We start from the raw sequence: 17,381 nt of genomic DNA, 5'->3' as shown, positions 1-17,381 counted from the left end.
AATCCCTTTCATGAGGGTTCCACACTCATGACATAATTCTCCCAACCCACAAGAAGGCCTCACCTCCAGGTATCATCACCTTGAGGATTAGAATTCCAACATATGAATTTTAGGGAGACACAAACATTCAGACCATAGCAGCTTGGAATCCATCTTTTCCTCTTATGAATCTATGTGGCTTTGGGAAAGCTGTTACTTCTGACACTATTTCCTTAATAAAATGGGAATTGATCCAATGTTATTTATTTAGCATTTAATAGGTGCTACTGACAGTTTTAGGCATTAGGATAAAAAAAGAATAACTCATAACAAAATTGGAAGTATTAAATATGAACTTTGTAAGGCCCATATCGAGGTAGCTAGCAGAAAGTAAGCACCTAGTAATGTTGATTATTATAAAACACTTTGCTAATTAATTGTATTTTGCATATACTGTTCTGCATGAGATGATGCAATTTTAAAATAAATTGATATTAAAAATGAATAAAGAAAAATCAAATATTTTGTGGCAAAAATTGAACAAATATATAGTTGTTTTGAAATTATAAAGTCTCTTTCTCTATATCCCCGAAATGAATCAAGCTAGAAAAATAATGAATTGTAAAATGTTGATATATGAGGGAGGTTTGATTTGTTATTACTTGAAATGAATACCGTAATATTCCTTTTTAATTGCAGAAACATGGTGCATCTCTTGACAATTTTCATTTCATAGGTGTGAGCTTAGGGGCTCATATCAGTGGATTTGTTGGAAAGATATTTCATGGTCAACTTGGAAGAATAACAGGTAAAATTATTTTTATAAAATTATTGCTTTAGCATACTTTTAAGTATCAGAAGTTACTTTGCTAATTTTTTTTTTTTTTTTGAGACAGAGTCTCGCTCTGTTGCCCAGGCTGGAGTGCAGTGGTGCGATCTCGGCTCACTGCAACCTCTGCTTCCTGGGCTCAAGTGATTCTCCTGCCTCAGCCTTCCGAGTAGGTGGGATTACAGGTGCCTGCTACCACACCGGCTAATTTTTTTTTTTTTTAAGTAGAGACAGGGTTTCACCATGTTGGCCAGACTGGTCTCTAACTCCTGACCTCAAGTAATCTGCCCGCCTCGGCCTTCCAAAGTACTTGGATTACAGGCATGAGCCACTGTGCCCAGCCACTTTGCTTAAAATTTAGTGGGTACAATAATTTCAATAGAAATTATGTACAAACATTTATTTTTTCTATGTTATATTTAAATATTGGCTTTGTTTTAGTTAGACTGTAAAGTTTTGTTAAGTTCTCAACAGAGCTTAAGTTACCCAAATGGAAATGGGAGAAAAATATCTATTTCTGCAGTCCCAGCTAAATTTTAAGGACATACTATCATAAGAATACAGAAGTAAATATGACCCATTAAACAAAAATACTTTATGTATTAGCTAAGAATATAACTATTTACTTAGTTATCACAAACTTTGATGCATTTCAACTCTCTAAAAATTTTTACTTGAATGCTACAAAAGAATCAGGAGTTGTATCCAATTTGAGTGACTCTGGGTCCCCCTTCATATTTCTATAACAAAGTTACTGCATCCAGAAAGCTCAGTCATCTAATAAGGCTGACATGGATTTTCATTCTTTCCTCTATGAGTGGTAGTGATTTTAGGAATAGGAGGATAATATTCCTTTCAACCAATTTACTTTTTTTGTTTTGAAAAAAAAGCAATTATTTATATATATGGCCATAGAAGACTTATAATAACTTTAAGTGTAGATAAAAGAAAATAGTGTCTTTAGTTAGGTTTCAAAAAAGGGGGAAAGAGGTGAATAACAGATAGATAATTATCTTTACAAACCTTATGCATACCCTTACTTACTCTGATTAGTTTTAATGTTATCAAACATGTGTGAAAACAAATTAACTGAATGAATGTAGGAGGGTCAAGAAGTAGCAGTTTAGCCAGGATTTATTTATACAAAGTTCCCTAGTGCTTAAAGCTCATTCTCTTTCAAAAACCACACTTTCTCAATTTGTACTTTAAATTGTGTTTACACATATTAGTCTAGTTTGAATGGCCCCAAATACCAGGCAATCACCAGGGACTAAAAGGCCACCAAACATGGAGGTTCTACATCAGAATAATTTATAGGAAGATAGGTGATTCTGTCTCATTCAGTCAGGTGGGTTAAATAAAATGGGGATAATAGAGATGTTTGAAATGAAAAACATTATATTTTACTTTCAAATATCTTTTTAAGATGATTGTTTCTTCATTGTATAGATGTTCTCAAAAAACTGAATTTTATCTTCCCTCTCCTCTTTTTGACAGTTCCCAGAAAGTCATGAGTCTAGAATTTTTATTTAGAAATTAAGATACCCCAGAAATAATATTCATACTCCATGGAATTTAAAATATATTTTTTCTTTTCTTAAGAGTGTGTGAGAAAGTCTTATGAGAAATGGATAAGATAACATGATTTATCCCATAGCCCAAATTATATTTGGCACCTAAAAAAGCTTTTCAGGTCTATCTACAGATAAATCCAGAGTGAGCTAGTAAGGTAAGAGTTCAAGAGAGGACCAGATGGTATTCATTATTTTTTTCCTTTGGGAGAAATAGTTGTAGTTATTATTAAATATAAACTACTGTATTACTCCTAATTCAGTCTCACATAAAAATGCTCCAAAAATTCTTACAATATTTTGTTGCGGCTTAACCTGAAAAGCTCTGAAGTTTAGTAGTATTATTCAAATAATGAAGTTACCTGCTATTCATTCACTTTCATTTGTTTTTAGATATGTTTTTGGATAGGTTTAAACTAAAAGTATAAATGCTTTTTGTGTTTATAATGTAGTAATAATGGAAGTATGCAATGTAAGGAGCTCTGTAGACTTGATTAGACTGATAATTTCTTTCTTGCTTTCCAGGTCTTGACCCTGCTGGGCCAAGGTTCTCCAGAAAACCACCATATAGCAGATTAGATTACACAGATGCAAAGTTCGTGGATGTCATCCATTCTGACTCCAATGGTAACAAATCAGGATTTATTACCTAATTATTTGAAAATGAAAAGGAAAATGTAGACCCTGGGCAAGAGGAGAGCATAAGAAGAAAAAACATCATGGATAAAATGATTTTAAATCTGTCATTATGGAATGATAACATTTCCCAAGCAATATTTCTTAGGGTTACTGATTTCCCACATTGTCAAATGGCACTCTTTGACTTCAGTTTGCCTCCTTCAGGTTTCAAGATGTGTCATGTCATCCTAAAACAGTGAAATAGATAACTAAGAGTTCATTCTGTTCATGCTGTTGACAATTTTATTGATTTGATCACATTTTCCCCCATGTTTAATATTCCTGATGTATTTAGGTTACCATTCTCCCCACTTATTTTCTTGATATGATATATATCAACTAGAACTGAACACAGCATTTCAGCCACAAATAAAGAGTAGTCTTCCTTAAATGTAAGGAAATAGTTTTTCTATTGTTTTTAATTATCTTAGCTGAAAATCTCTAACAGGGTATTGGATTTTTGGCCAGAGAACAATTGAACAGACACTTTTAAGAAACAGACTGTCCTCATGCCTTTCCTGATTTGAATTTGTTGATACTAATATTTACTGAGCACTTCCTATACATTAGGCAGTGTTTTGAGTGCTTGTATGAATTAATTAGTGAATTCTATTAAATTTCCATTAGATAAATAACAACTATCATTCCCTTTACAGTTGAGGAAACTAGAATAAAGGTTGTAAGGTCAGTAAGTGGCAGAGTCAGAATTTGAAATCATATGTTTTGATTCCAGATGATGCACTTAACCAGTATATTATTCTTATAAACCAAATCAGGAGAGGGTATGGTGCTAAGATAGAGACAAGGGCAGTGACACTACGATTGCTCCTCTGAATTTATCTTGTGGTGATCTATACTACCATACTTGGGTTTATGTGTCTGTGTGTGAGATACGTAAATGCCATAGATGCAATTTTTCAACCCCCATGACTACATGTCAATAGATTGAGACTCCAGTGGTAACAATTCTGCTCCTTATTTGGAATCTAGGTTCACCTACTTCTATAAGCAGTCAAAACCAAAGAAGTCATAGTTTTAGTGTTATCCAAACCTCTCATGTCTTTATTATCTCTAACTCTTTATATCAGCTTGGCACATCCACATACAACACACCTATTGGCCAATTAATTTGTAGTCCCTTGTCTGAATTTTTTCTGAAACTCTTACTGGGGGAACTCACCCCCAATATTTCAACGTAGGTTCTTTCTATTTTCCATAAGTGTCGTCCGGCTGAGAAATAGAGACAGTATAAAGAGAGGAATTTTACAGCTGGTCTGCCGGGGGTGACATCACATATCAGTGTGACCACGATGCCCGCTTGAGTCTCAGACCAGCAAGTTTTTATTAAGGGTTTTAAAAAAGGGAGGGGGTGTAAGAACAGGGAGTAGGTACAAAGATCACATGCTTCAGAGGGCAAAAAGCAGAAATACTGATAAGGTTCTATGTTCAGCAGTGCATGTACTGTCTTGATAAACATCTTAAACAACAGATAACAGGGTTCGAGGGCAGAGAACTGGTCCGACCACAAGTTACCACAGCGGAGCTTTTCCCCACCCTAGTAGGCCTGAGGGTACTGCAGGAAACCAGGGCATATCTCAGTCCTTATCTCAACCACATAAGACAGACATTCCCAGAGCGGCCGTTTATAGATCTCCTCCCAGGAATGCATTCCTTTCCCAGGGTATTAATATTAATATTCCTTGCTAGGAAAAGAATTTAGTGATATCTTTCCTACTTGCACATCTGTTTATACGCTCTCTGCAAGAAGAAAAATATGGCTCTTTCTGCCCGACCCCACAGGCAGTCAGACCTTATGGTTGTCTTCCCTTGTTCCCTAAAATCGCTGTTATTCTGTTCTTTATCAAGGTGCACTGATTTCATATTGTTCAAACGCATGTGTTTTACAGTCAATGTGTACAGTTAACACAATTATCACAGTGGTCCTGAGGTGATGTATATCCTCAACTTACGAAGATAACAGGATTAAGGGATTAAAGTAAAGACAGGCATAAGAAGTTGTAAAAGTATTATCTGGGGACTGATAAATGTCCACGAAATCTTCACAATTTATGTTGTTCTGCCGTGGCTCCAGCCGGTCCCTCCATTTGGGGTCCCTGACTTCCTGCAACACTAACTTCAATTCTGCCCATGGCCTTTTGATTTAGCTCTTCATACTTTTTATTATTTTTGTTTGCATTTTTGACTTATCCTAATGAACTGCCTTGGATTGTCTTATATTCACAACATCTTTTGATGATGCAACCTATCAGATCTAATCTGTCACTAGAGGCCACATAGTTGGAGCGTTGGATTGATCTTTTCATGACTATCACAAATAAGAAACACAGATTTTTGAAGCTGCATATGTACCTGTCCTGAGAAATTTCTGAATGATATGTGTGGACTCAGCTCATACCTGGTGAACTGCCTTTTCCTTGAATACTAGACAATGACCACATCTTCTACTTGCCAATAATCCTCATTTTTATTCAGTTGTGAGTGTTCAGAAAGCCATGTGGCCTTTCAAATTTGTGGATTAGATAATTAGGGCACACATTCTTGCAGAGATATTGGGGAAAATTATGAGTCCAATATCCAAAAGATAGATGCTTTTGAAACCCTCATATTGGGTTTGCAAAATATCTCATCTGTTATTCTTGTCTGGAACTCCAAAGGACATTATAGAAGCATGGGTAAAGATGAACAAACCAGCCTTCTTACGGTCTGCAGAAGGCTTCTCGTTGTCTGAGTTGCCTCTGCCAAAATCACATTTACTGAGTTTTTTGTTTAAGTAGATTCTGAATTGTTAGAGCTCCTAGTTATCTGACAGAAGCAAACAATAGCCTTCTTTGTAGGAAATTCACATAATTCAATCTCAAATTATTTTTACAAAAAAAAATTAAAATAAATGTTTAGCATCCAAGATAACCAGGCACACTTGGAGCAAGACAGCATGAATGAGAAACAGCAGAAACAACAGTCAATAGACAACACCCATACGCCTCCAGATATTGGAATTATTATATACTGGCTATAAAAAATGTGCTTATTATTAAGTTGGTGCAAAAGTAATTGTGGTTTTTGCTATTAATATTTTCAAAAAGGTAGAAGATAAGACTGAAAAATTTAACAGAAAATTAGTAAGTATAAATTTATCAATTATATTTGACAAAAATAATGAAAGTTCTTACCCTAAAAAGTAAAATAATTGACATCCATTGAATGGGTTTAACAGAAAATTAGAAGTAGGTAAAGAGAGAGTGAGCAAGTGACCTAAAAAGTAGGTGAAAAGTAAATTTCTAGACTGAAGCAAATGGGTACCAAAGAATAGACAATACAGACCAACAGTTAAGAGATGCACAGGATAGGCAATGAGATGGTAAATTACATTGTATTAGAATTCTGGAATAAAAAGGCAGAAAAATGGAACAGAGGCTATATTTAAAGAGATATTATCTCATAATGTTCCCAAACTGAGTAATATAATCAGTCTACAAGTTCAAAATGCCCAATTAATTCCATTCAATAAGAAAAATAATAAAGATTAATCTCCATTGAGATGTATGATAGTGAATTGCAGAAAAGGCCATCATCAAACCATACAAGTTTATTTAAACAAGGTGAATAAAATTGACCAGAGTTACAATTGAGTTCTCAACAGAAACAATGGAATATAGGAAACGACAGAATGATTGCTTCCATATAGTGAAAAGAAACAACTGCTAAGATAGTATCCCAATCTGTTTCAAGAATAAATGTATTTTGTTTCAGACAAATTTAAACTGGAGAGAAACTGTCATGAGCAGAAAGGTTACTCTTCAGACATTCATGAGCAGAAGTGTATTCTTCAGGCAGAAGGAAAATTATTCTTAGATTGTGGCTATTTTGGAAGGAAGAACAATGAACTAGTTAAATCTAAGCATATGCTGATGGCATAAAATACTGTTAATAGTGTTTTATGGACTTGAAATATAGAAAGAATTAAAATAAGCTAAAAATAGCATATGATTTTGGGTGACAAATGAATTTCAAGCTTTCTGTGTTCCTTTCATTGTATAGAAAGAAGGTGAAAATGACCTTCAGTAATTGATGTTCATAAGTATAGTATTCATGTTGAATCTTTAGGGTATCTAGCAAGAAAAGAAAAAAGAGTACTTCCAAGCTAATGAAGGACAAAAATTGAATATACTTTTTATGAAGTCTAAAAGAAGGCAAGAAAAGAAAGAATGCATACAACAGCTAAAGCAAATAGAAGGTAGATAATAAGATAGTAAAATCAAACACAACTATACAATTAAGATAAATGGACTTATGCTCTAATTAAAATATTGTGGCTGTCAAACTTGATTAAAAAGATAAAATCCAACTCTTATTTATTAAAGACATATATAAAAGCAAGGAAGCAAAATATTTGAAAGTAGAAGGGTGATAAAAAAATATGCAAATTTATCCTCCAAATGGTGGTAAATCTATATTAGACAAACTTGATTTTATATAAACTAATAAAAATATGGACAGACTTTAAAATAATAAAACTTTGAACTCACAAAGAAGATATAACAATTCTAGTTTGTATGTACCTAATAACACAGCTTCAAATACATAATGCAATATTAACAATAACATATTGCAAAAAAAGGCAACTACACAATCATAGTGAATAATTTTAATTAACACAATTGATCTAATAGACATTTATAGAACATTACACCTGAGAACTACAGAATTTACAGTCTTCTGAGACACACATGGATATTTTACCTAAAGTTAAGCATATACCGAGCCTTAAAAATATTCTCAAACATTTCCATATACCTAATGTAAATGAGGAGTTAACGGGTGCAGCACACTAACATGGCACATGTATATATATGTAACAAACCTGCACGTAGTGCACATGTACCATAGAACTTAAAGTATAATAATATTAAAAAAAGAATAAATAAATAAATAAAATCAGAGCTATGAGGGCATTATTAGCCAAATGTAGCAAAAAAAAAAAAAAGAATTGAAAGCAAATAAAAATATTTGGATCTGAAAAAAAACCAATATTCTCAAACATTTCAAAGTGTAGAAATCATAGAGTAATCTTTTCTATCTTTAATGCACTTAATCCAAATAAATAACAAAAAATATAACTAAAATCCATACGTTTTTGAAAGTGAAAAATCACATTTAAAAATAACTAATGAATACAATAATAAATAATAATATAATCAAATATTTTGAATTGAATATTCACATTATTGCATATTAAAACTTTTTGGATTCAGCGAAGGCCATGGCTAGAAGTTAATGTATAGTTTTGAGTACAGCTATTTTAAAAGGCTGAAAATCAATAATCTAAGCGTCTATCTTGAAAAATTAAGAATTAAACAATATTAACACACAGAAATGGAGAAAGAAGCAAATATTAAACATAAAGAAATTAATGGAATAAAAATTATGAATTGCAGATGATTTAAAAAGCCAAAATTTTGCACTTTAGAAAAGATAAAAATTAATTATTATTTTAAAATTTATTTATTTCACTTTTGCCGCCTTTTTTTTTTTTTGAGACAGAGTCTGGCTCTGTTGCCCAGGCTGGAGTGCAGTGGTGCGATCTCGGCTCACTGCAAGCTCCGCCTCCCAGGTTCACGCCATTCTTCTGCTTCAGCCTCCCGAGTAGCTGGGACTACAGGCGCCTGCCACCAGGCCCGGCTAATTTTTTGTATTTTTAGTAGAGACGGGGTTTCACCGTGTTAGCCAGGATGGTCTCAATCTCCTGACCTTGTGATCCGCCCACCTCAGCCTCCCGAAGTGCTGGGATTACAGGCTTGAGCCACCGCGCCCGGCCCACTTTTGCCTTCTTTCCATACAATGAAGGGAACATAGAATGCTTGAACTTCATACACCTCTTCTAAAAATAAATTATTGGAGAGAAAAAACAGAAAGAACAAAAAGAGAAGACACAGCTAGTATCAGTAATTACCTGGTTCTGTTTCAGTTAACTGGATTCTGAAGCTGAAAAAAACCTTGAACTCATGTAAAACACAAAAATTATTTCCTTGTGGTATGCATAAATGTGAAAGGAAAATAAATGGTTTATGAGCTATTATTTTTAAAGCCTTCATAACACTGGGATAATGAATAATATTTTCCCAAAGTACACAAAAATTTCTAACCCAAATGAAAAGATTAAAATGTCAGATTATATAAAAATTGAGAATGTTATAAATACTTTAAGAATGTGAACAGCAAGCCATAAAAAAAAGCTGTAAAAGAGATAAAGACCTACTATCAGTCAGTAATAAAGACAAAGATAACCTAGTTAAGAAAAAGTCAGGACGTTATGAAGGATACATTCTGAATAGGCAATAAACATATAAAAAGTTCTTAAAGTTAGTAAGAAAAAAATATAAATTAAAACCCAAATGAGAAGACACATGCTTAAAATTCAAAAGCTTGACAAGACCATTTATTGGCAAAGATATGGTACAACTATTCAGCATTATTTATTAAAATCAAAGACACTCATATTCTATAACAATTCCACTCCTAGGTTTATAACCAACAGATGTACCTTCACATATGCATTAATGTATGTGTTCAAAATGTTCATAGTTTGAACACATTAGCCTCAAATCGGAAACAGTACAAATGTACCACAATAGGAGAATGGAAAAATAAGTTGTGATATGTTCATACAATGAAATACTATATGACAATAAATGACTGTTTTTACACCTGACAATGTGGATTAATAGCACAAACATACTAATAATCTAAAAAGCCAGAAACAAAAGCCTACATAAAATATGAGTAAGTTCATATATTTTTTCACAAAGGGGAAATCTAAACTACAGGGTTTTGGGAGTCATCCTTAGAAGGTAAAGAATAAAAACAGGCCGGGTGCGGTGGCTCACGCCTGTAATCCGAGCACTTTGGGAGGCCGAGGCGGGGGATCACAAGGTCAGGAGTTCGAGACCAGCCTGGCTGGCATGGTGAAAGCCCATCTCTGCTAAAAATACCAAAAATTAGCTGGGCATGGTGGCATGCACCTTTAGTCCCAGCTACTTGGGAGGCTGAGGCAGAATTGCTTAAACCCAGTAGGCAGAGATCACATGAGTGGAGATCATGCCATTGCACTCCAGCCTGGGTGACAGAGCCAGACTCCATTTCAAAAACATAACATAAAATAAGATAATAACAACAGATGATTTTATTTTAAAAAAAGAGGATGCGTTAGCGATTAGGGGACAGAGAGACACTTGTGGCTGGGTAAGGGCACACTGGGAGCTCCTAGGTGCTATTTCTTTACATTAATGTGGTAGCCCCATGGCTGTTTGCTTTATAATAATTAATTAGCCTATAGTTTATGTTTAATGTTCTTTTTCTGCATGTGTCTTATATTTTACAATAAAAGGAAAATTAAAAAGTCATAGCTGCTCTCCCCACCCTTCTTGAAACCAAGAGAATGAATGATCTAAGCAGACCAAGCTGCTGCCCCCCACCCCATCTGATAAAAGGGAAATGACATGCCTGAATCAAGGGCTGCTTCTAAGTTAATGACAAATTTCTTTTTTCCCATTGATTCCTAAGCAGTCCTGTTGGTTTGAGTCTCCTTCAGTGGCAGATTGGAGAAAATGACACTTCCAAACTGGAAACCCGTAGTCTTGGAACTCCCTGTCGAGTTCATATATGAGGAAATTTCACAAATCTCTGACACTGTTAAATTTTTTTCTTGTTTTAAAAACTTTTTGGTCTTATTTGGGAAGCATGCCCTTCCTTGCTTAAATTTCACAGGCTGAGAAGATGATGGGATTTTAAGACAGACTGGCTAGCATACCCTCACCATTGTCCCAATCAAGTCATATATATGCTTTCCTGAGTTCTAGGGACCTGTCATGAAGTCATCTACATTGACGTTTGTCTTTCCTTACCCATTAAATAGTGCTCATCTCCCCTCTCCCCAGCCTCAGTGTACATGCCCAGTGTTCTCATGTGCTACTAACAACTCATTAGAGGTTCTGTTACATCCTAGAACTAAGTCAAGTTGCAGCATCTAAACCCTTACTGTCAGAACCATCTATTTATCTTTGTTTTATGCTAAATCTATTACTGATGTCTTTCATGAGTTCACTGTGTTGTAGGAAATCTTTTGTGCCTCAGATGAAAGCATTGTAATCTTATTTAGCAACACAATTTTGTATCAAATCACAGTCCTGAGTATTCTAAGCTTGCTAGCCCTTTTCACTGTTAAGGCTTCTCTGAGTTATATGCTGGTAATGGGCTCAGAATCTGTACATTCACCAGTGGTCCAATGATCTACAGGGCTACATAAACCCTTGAATCAAAGCTATGTGTTTCATGTCACTCTGACTCAAACTGCTCCAGCCAAGGCATCTTAGCTTTTAGATTTTTTCCAGTTAGTGAATCCAGCACCAGCAGGTCTTAGAAATTATGACCCAAAGTGAAAGCAAATCATCACACTGATCGAAAAGGCTCTGTAGGACTTGGCTTCCTTTGCTCCGAAGCTCCCTCTTACACATTAGGCTTCAGCCACGCTGGCTTCTTCCCCGAGCGTATTCACACAAATATCCACGGGGCTCACTGCCTCACATCCTTCACATTTTTGCTCCACTCCAACTTCTTCAAGTGGCAAATTCCTAAACCAAATAACTTAAACATGCAGCTACCACCCTCACTATACCCTTCCTGTCCTCTTGTTCTGCTTAACTGTTCTCCATAGCACTTATTATTATTTGACATACTCTGTATTTACTTGTTTATTATGGTTTCCTTCCACTATAAAGTATTTTCGACTGCAAGGAATTTTGCTCTATTTCTTTTTTCACTTATGCGTTCATACCACAAAAAACTGTGACTGACCCATAGTGAACTGGTGACTGGCAAATATATTAAATTAATGAAATATACTTTTCATGAAGAATTTATAGAAGAAAAACTTATCTTCATAAAAACAGCACTTATTTTCAATTCTAATATTTAAAGAGTAACTTTCAATGGATTTTATAGGATATTTTGTTTTATGCAAGATACTCACCTGATTATATACACGTTATGATTCTTGGGTGCCTTTCTTCTCAGGTTTAGGCATTCAAGAGCCCTTGGGACATATAGATTTTTATCCAAATGGAGGAAATAAACAACCTGGCTGTCCTAAATCAATTTTCTCAGGTATACTGACAGTATTTTTGAATGAATTACATAATATTTGAAATGATGAAAGAAAATAACTTACTTTTCCCCTCTTAATCTGTAGGCAGTGTTTTGATCTCATCATCATTGCCCATGACTCAGGAGAGTTATTGGTTAACAATGGTTTAATTTGACCATGCTTAGTTCATAAAGGTTACCAGTAGACATCCATTTGGTCATGGATGAGACCTCTTATATTTTTAATAATTTTACTTCATCATTGTAAACATTAGGAGAAGTTGTAAGTCACTGAGGAAGCACACGTAGCTCAAGTATCATAATACAAAGTATCAGATACTACTTTGATCTCAGGATTTAATTTTAACCATCACAATATTACTGTACAAAGACAAATTTAAAAACTCTTGACACTTGATTGTTCTGTACATAAAGATAGCTGAGCAACTTCCCCAGGTGTGGAATTTGGCTCACATCAGAGCCATTGCAAGAAGTGTTCTTAGGTTCACAACGGCAACTGGTCAAATAACACGTGACCAAAGGCCACTGTAGCTAAAGAAGTTTGGTGAAAAGGATGAGGATGTGCAAGGTTGGAAAAGGGGTTGGAAAAGAAAAGGAAGGTAATAAAGTTTTAATGTCAGCTGGTTTCATGGTCATCTTTGTCATTAGGTGGAAATGTTAAGAGTGCAGGATTAGAAGGAAAAGATGTGTACGCTAGTTATTAAGTATAGTAGCACTGTGTAGAGCATGTGAAACACTGAAATGAAACATTTTTGCTGTGTTAATTATTACTTTAAAAATTTATTATAAATCTCATGCAAAAGACATACTAAATTTAAGTTTTCATTGGTACTATTTGTTTAGTGGTTTGACATAAAACTGTGTATTATAGTCAGTAATATTCATAAGGTACATAGTATTTAGCAAAACTTCATCTTTACTTTGTTTTTAAATGTACTTGAACATGGCTTAACACATCTACAGTTCTTTGCTTTTTTTTTTTTAATCCTTAAGGAATGAAATTCATTAAATGCAACCACCAGAGAGCAGTTCACTTGTTCATGGCATCTTTAGAAACAAACTGCAATTTTATTTCATTTCCTTGTCCTTCATACAAAGATTACACGGCTAGCTTATGTATGGACTGTGACTGTTTTAAGGAAAAATCATGTCCTCAGCTAGGTAAGAGATTATTATAGTTACTATCATTCATATTTAATATGAATAACATAATTGGTAGTATTTTCTGCTGGAAGCTAAACTGTGCACTCTGTTTACTTGTTAATACATGACCATTTTATGGAAAAATCATCTGTAGAGATGTGGTACAGAGTAAATATTTCATTCCCTGCTAAACATTTTTAATATATTTAAAGAGAAGAACATGATCAACTGCCTTTTTATGTTCAGTGTAGTGAGCAGATTAGGTGGCTTTATAATGATCCTTGTTCCTGATGTACAAAAATATCTAACTATCATCCAACTATATTTTCACTTAAAGAAAGAAACTTGCACAGTCTTGGCAACACTGAGGTTTTTTTTTTTTTGAGGTTTTTTTTTTTTGAGGTTTTAGGAACAAGTGAAGAGGTGTGAGCCATGGTTAGCTTCTCATTTGCTATCAGCAAGTAGACATGAAACATGGTTCACACCTTCTAAATGGATAAACCTGCTAAAAGCAGTTAAGTATTGCTACTTCTGATAAGTTAAACCTGCCAATAGGAAATTATAGAGAAAAAAATCCACATAAAAATATAATATGGGAACTGGAAAGAATTTCAGAGGCTGTTTGCTCAGGGTTTTTCAAAAAGAGCACCAGATCCAAGCATGCCATGAGCATGTAAACATCTGGTCAGTATCATGGCAGAATTCCCCAGAGATGTTTCCAAAGCCAAAGGGGTTCTAGGAATAGGTAGTGATTACAAAGGCTAAATTAAACCAAATGCTGAAACAGGATCAGCACACATTGAGAACACCCTAGGAGGGGTATGCACTATTCAGGCATTGCCAATTTGGTTTTTCTCATAGACCCTTCTGTCTATAAGACATCATGTGGGATTAGTTTTCTTCAGACCTCCTGTTGCGGATTGCTTTTCTGGCCCCATCCTTCTTCCATGTAATGAGAAAATTGTAACCCAGAGTGAATATATAAATTACATAAAGGCATAAGTTAGAACTTGAGTAAAACCTCTGAATTCTTAATTTACTATTCTTTCTACTATATTCAAATCTCAAATTTGGAGGTAGCAATGTGGGAACAAAGAAATACATGAGGCATATGAAATATATATTAATATAAAGTTTATTTTATAAGTATTTTTTATCAATATATCAACATATATAAAATAAATATTCTATATGTACACATAATATATGTATCTGAAATATGTATATTATATGCACAACATATAGTACATGTAAAGTATACCTATACTACATATATATAATATATATAATGTATACACATACATGCCGTATCTGTATGTATTATATGTGTTGGAGAATTAGGGAGCTATACTCATGGAGCTATATTGTATGTTTAAGTTTTATGTAGTCAATTTACTCTGCTGAATTTATTAGAAAGAATTACAGGTAAAATTCTGAATTTATAACAGAAAAACTTCTACAAATGGACTATAGCCATATGGATGGAGTATGCTAAGCTCTGATAAGATTTTCAGGGAGCAGAGTTATTTGTGAATCCTGAATTTAAGAGTTGTTATTGTAATTAAAATAAATGGAATGCTACATTATTTGAAAAAATGCTTTTTAAGTTATCACAATCCATGACGATCAGGATGATGATTATACACACTGATCTTTTAGTTACTTTAGTGATTTGACATTTTTGTTATTTGATGGAAATCCAATTTCTAATGTTCTATTTCTCAAATCTCAGGTTATCAAGCCAACCTATTTAAAGACGTTTTAAAAGAAAGGATGGAAGGAAGACCTCTTAGGACCACTGTGTTTTTGGATACAAGTGGCACATATCCATTCTGCAGTAAGTTATTAACAATTTTAACAAATAAACACATTTTTAGTTTTTTTTCACTAATCTACATTTGATTCAAAGTGTTCTTTGCACCCACTCAAATTCCATCATGTTCTTTCAGGCAAATTTAAAATTTGCTATAGCCAGTGGGACAAATTCAACTAAGGACTTGATCTTTTTTTAGATAAAATGGAGAGACGCTTGGGTAATATTTTCTGAAAGAAACAATCATGGTCGCACTCCTTCATCCTAAATTTGCATATTGCCCTTTTCACCTCTAGAGTTATTTTGGCATGTAACATATCAAGGAGCCTACTATATATATATATACAGTATGAACACCCATTATTAATAAAACTAGATTATTAATATATAAATATAAAAAAGGACAAGAAAGTAGTAATCCTCATAATACATTTAGAGTTAGATGAGAGGAGAAAACTTGTAGAAGCAGAGAGAATCTCATAGAAATATAATAAATAATTAGATTTATAAGGAAGTATTAAAGAAAGCAAAATTATTCTGTTTGGAAATGAAAAACTCGAAGTGGTTTGTAAATAAAATGAGTCCTTTTTATGTGAAGAATCTTATGGAGGAAGTTTTGAATTACTGTCATTAATTTTGATTACTGAGAGATAAGTACTTATAATAGATTCTCATAAAATATTTTAGGTCAGTCATTTTTAATGTCTTCCAGTCACAGTCACTACCAACTTCAATATATTATTCTTCAAACATTAGTGATGTGTCCTATCAAACAGAATTGGGGCTGTCCATTTTTCAAATTAAAAATTTTATTGAGTTAATTTTAGATTTACATGTAGAAGTAAGAAATAATACAGAGATACTGTATATACTTTAGTTTCCTTAAATGATAACATTTTGCAGTACCATAGAGTAGTAGCAGGATATTGACATTGATACAATGCACCCATCTTAATCTGATTTTCCTATACACTTGCCTGTGTGTGTGGCTGTATGTGTATTTGGCTCTATACAAAATAGTCATATTTATAGGGCTCTGTATCTACCACCACAATGAAGCTGCTGAACAGTTCATCACCACAAGGAATCCTTGTGTTGTGCCTTTATAACTAGGTACCCCATCCGCCCACCTATTGGTTTCCAATCCCTGGTATCCATTCATACATTTCTAGAACTTTGTTATTTCAAGATTGTTATATAAAGAGAATCATCCAGCATGTGACCTTTCTAATTGGCTTATTTTTTCACTCAGCATAGTTCCCTGGAGGTTCATCCATGTAGCATGTATCAGTGATTCACTATACTTTTAGTCGCTGAGTAGTATTCTATAGTAATATATCCAGAGATATGATATATATATCAATGTATATCGATCTATCTATCTAACGATAGGGGTAGAGATATATTCCTATGGGATACTACTCAGCAAGTAAAAGTATAGTGAATCATTGATACATGCTACGGGGATGAACCTCAAGGGAATTATGCTGAGTGAAATAATATATCTATATATATCATATATCTGTATTATATTAATATAATATATAATATTATATGTAATTATATATAATAATGTATATATTATATATTAATATATAATATTACATATCTATATTATATCTACATATTATAGATATATAGATCTATTTTTATATATAATAGCTATATAATATCTATATATAATATATATTGATATACCCATGTATATATAATATACATATATAACATAGATATTATATGTCATATATAATATTATATATCTATAGATAAAGATATATTACTATCTACCCATATTACTATATATTATATATAACTATACATTACATATATATCTATAGGGATATATATCTATATATAGATACTATTTATGGAATATACATATACATTTACATAGATACAGGATGTACCACCATTTGTTTAACCAATCACCTGTTGAAGAGCATCTGGGATGTTTTTAGGTTTTCACTACGACAAATAAAGCTGCTTGAATATAGTATATAAGTTTTTGTGTGAATATGTCTTCATTTATCTGTCATAAATTCCCAGGAGTATTATTGCTGGGACAGAAACTAATTGCACATTTAGCTTTGAAAAAATTTGACATTTTTTTGGAGTGACTGTACCACTTTACATTATCCCAATTAAAATATAAGTGATCTAATTTTTCTGATTTTTTTTCAGAATTTGG

At 33.5% G+C, this 17,381-nt stretch overlaps 1 protein-coding gene across 2 annotated transcripts in view; it reads left to right on the top strand.

Moving 5' to 3' along the window:
- LIPI (lipase I) overlaps positions 1-17,381 on the top strand; it is a 106,160-nt gene that overhangs the window by 35,840 nt on the left and 52,939 nt on the right. Inside the window, exons 5-9 of one of the 2 annotated variants that reach the window (XM_063659625.1) lie at positions 679-787; positions 2,905-3,006; positions 12,148-12,237; positions 13,231-13,398; positions 15,113-15,217. In XM_063659625.1, the coding sequence (XP_063515695.1) occupies positions 679-787; positions 2,905-3,006; positions 12,148-12,237; positions 13,231-13,398; positions 15,113-15,217 (574 nt within the window). The remainder of the gene's footprint in view (positions 1-678; positions 788-2,904; positions 3,007-12,147; positions 12,238-13,230; positions 13,399-15,112; positions 15,218-17,381) is intronic. The other variant, XM_063659626.1, reaches the window with a different exon arrangement.

This window comes from Pongo pygmaeus, chromosome 22, assembly GCF_028885625.2.
Source record: "Pongo pygmaeus isolate AG05252 chromosome 22, NHGRI_mPonPyg2-v2.0_pri, whole genome shotgun sequence".
Taxonomy (NCBI): domain Eukaryota; kingdom Metazoa; phylum Chordata; class Mammalia; order Primates; family Hominidae; genus Pongo; species Pongo pygmaeus.
Note: the sequence above shows the minus strand (reverse complement) of the source record. Positions and strands in the feature narration are given on the sequence as shown.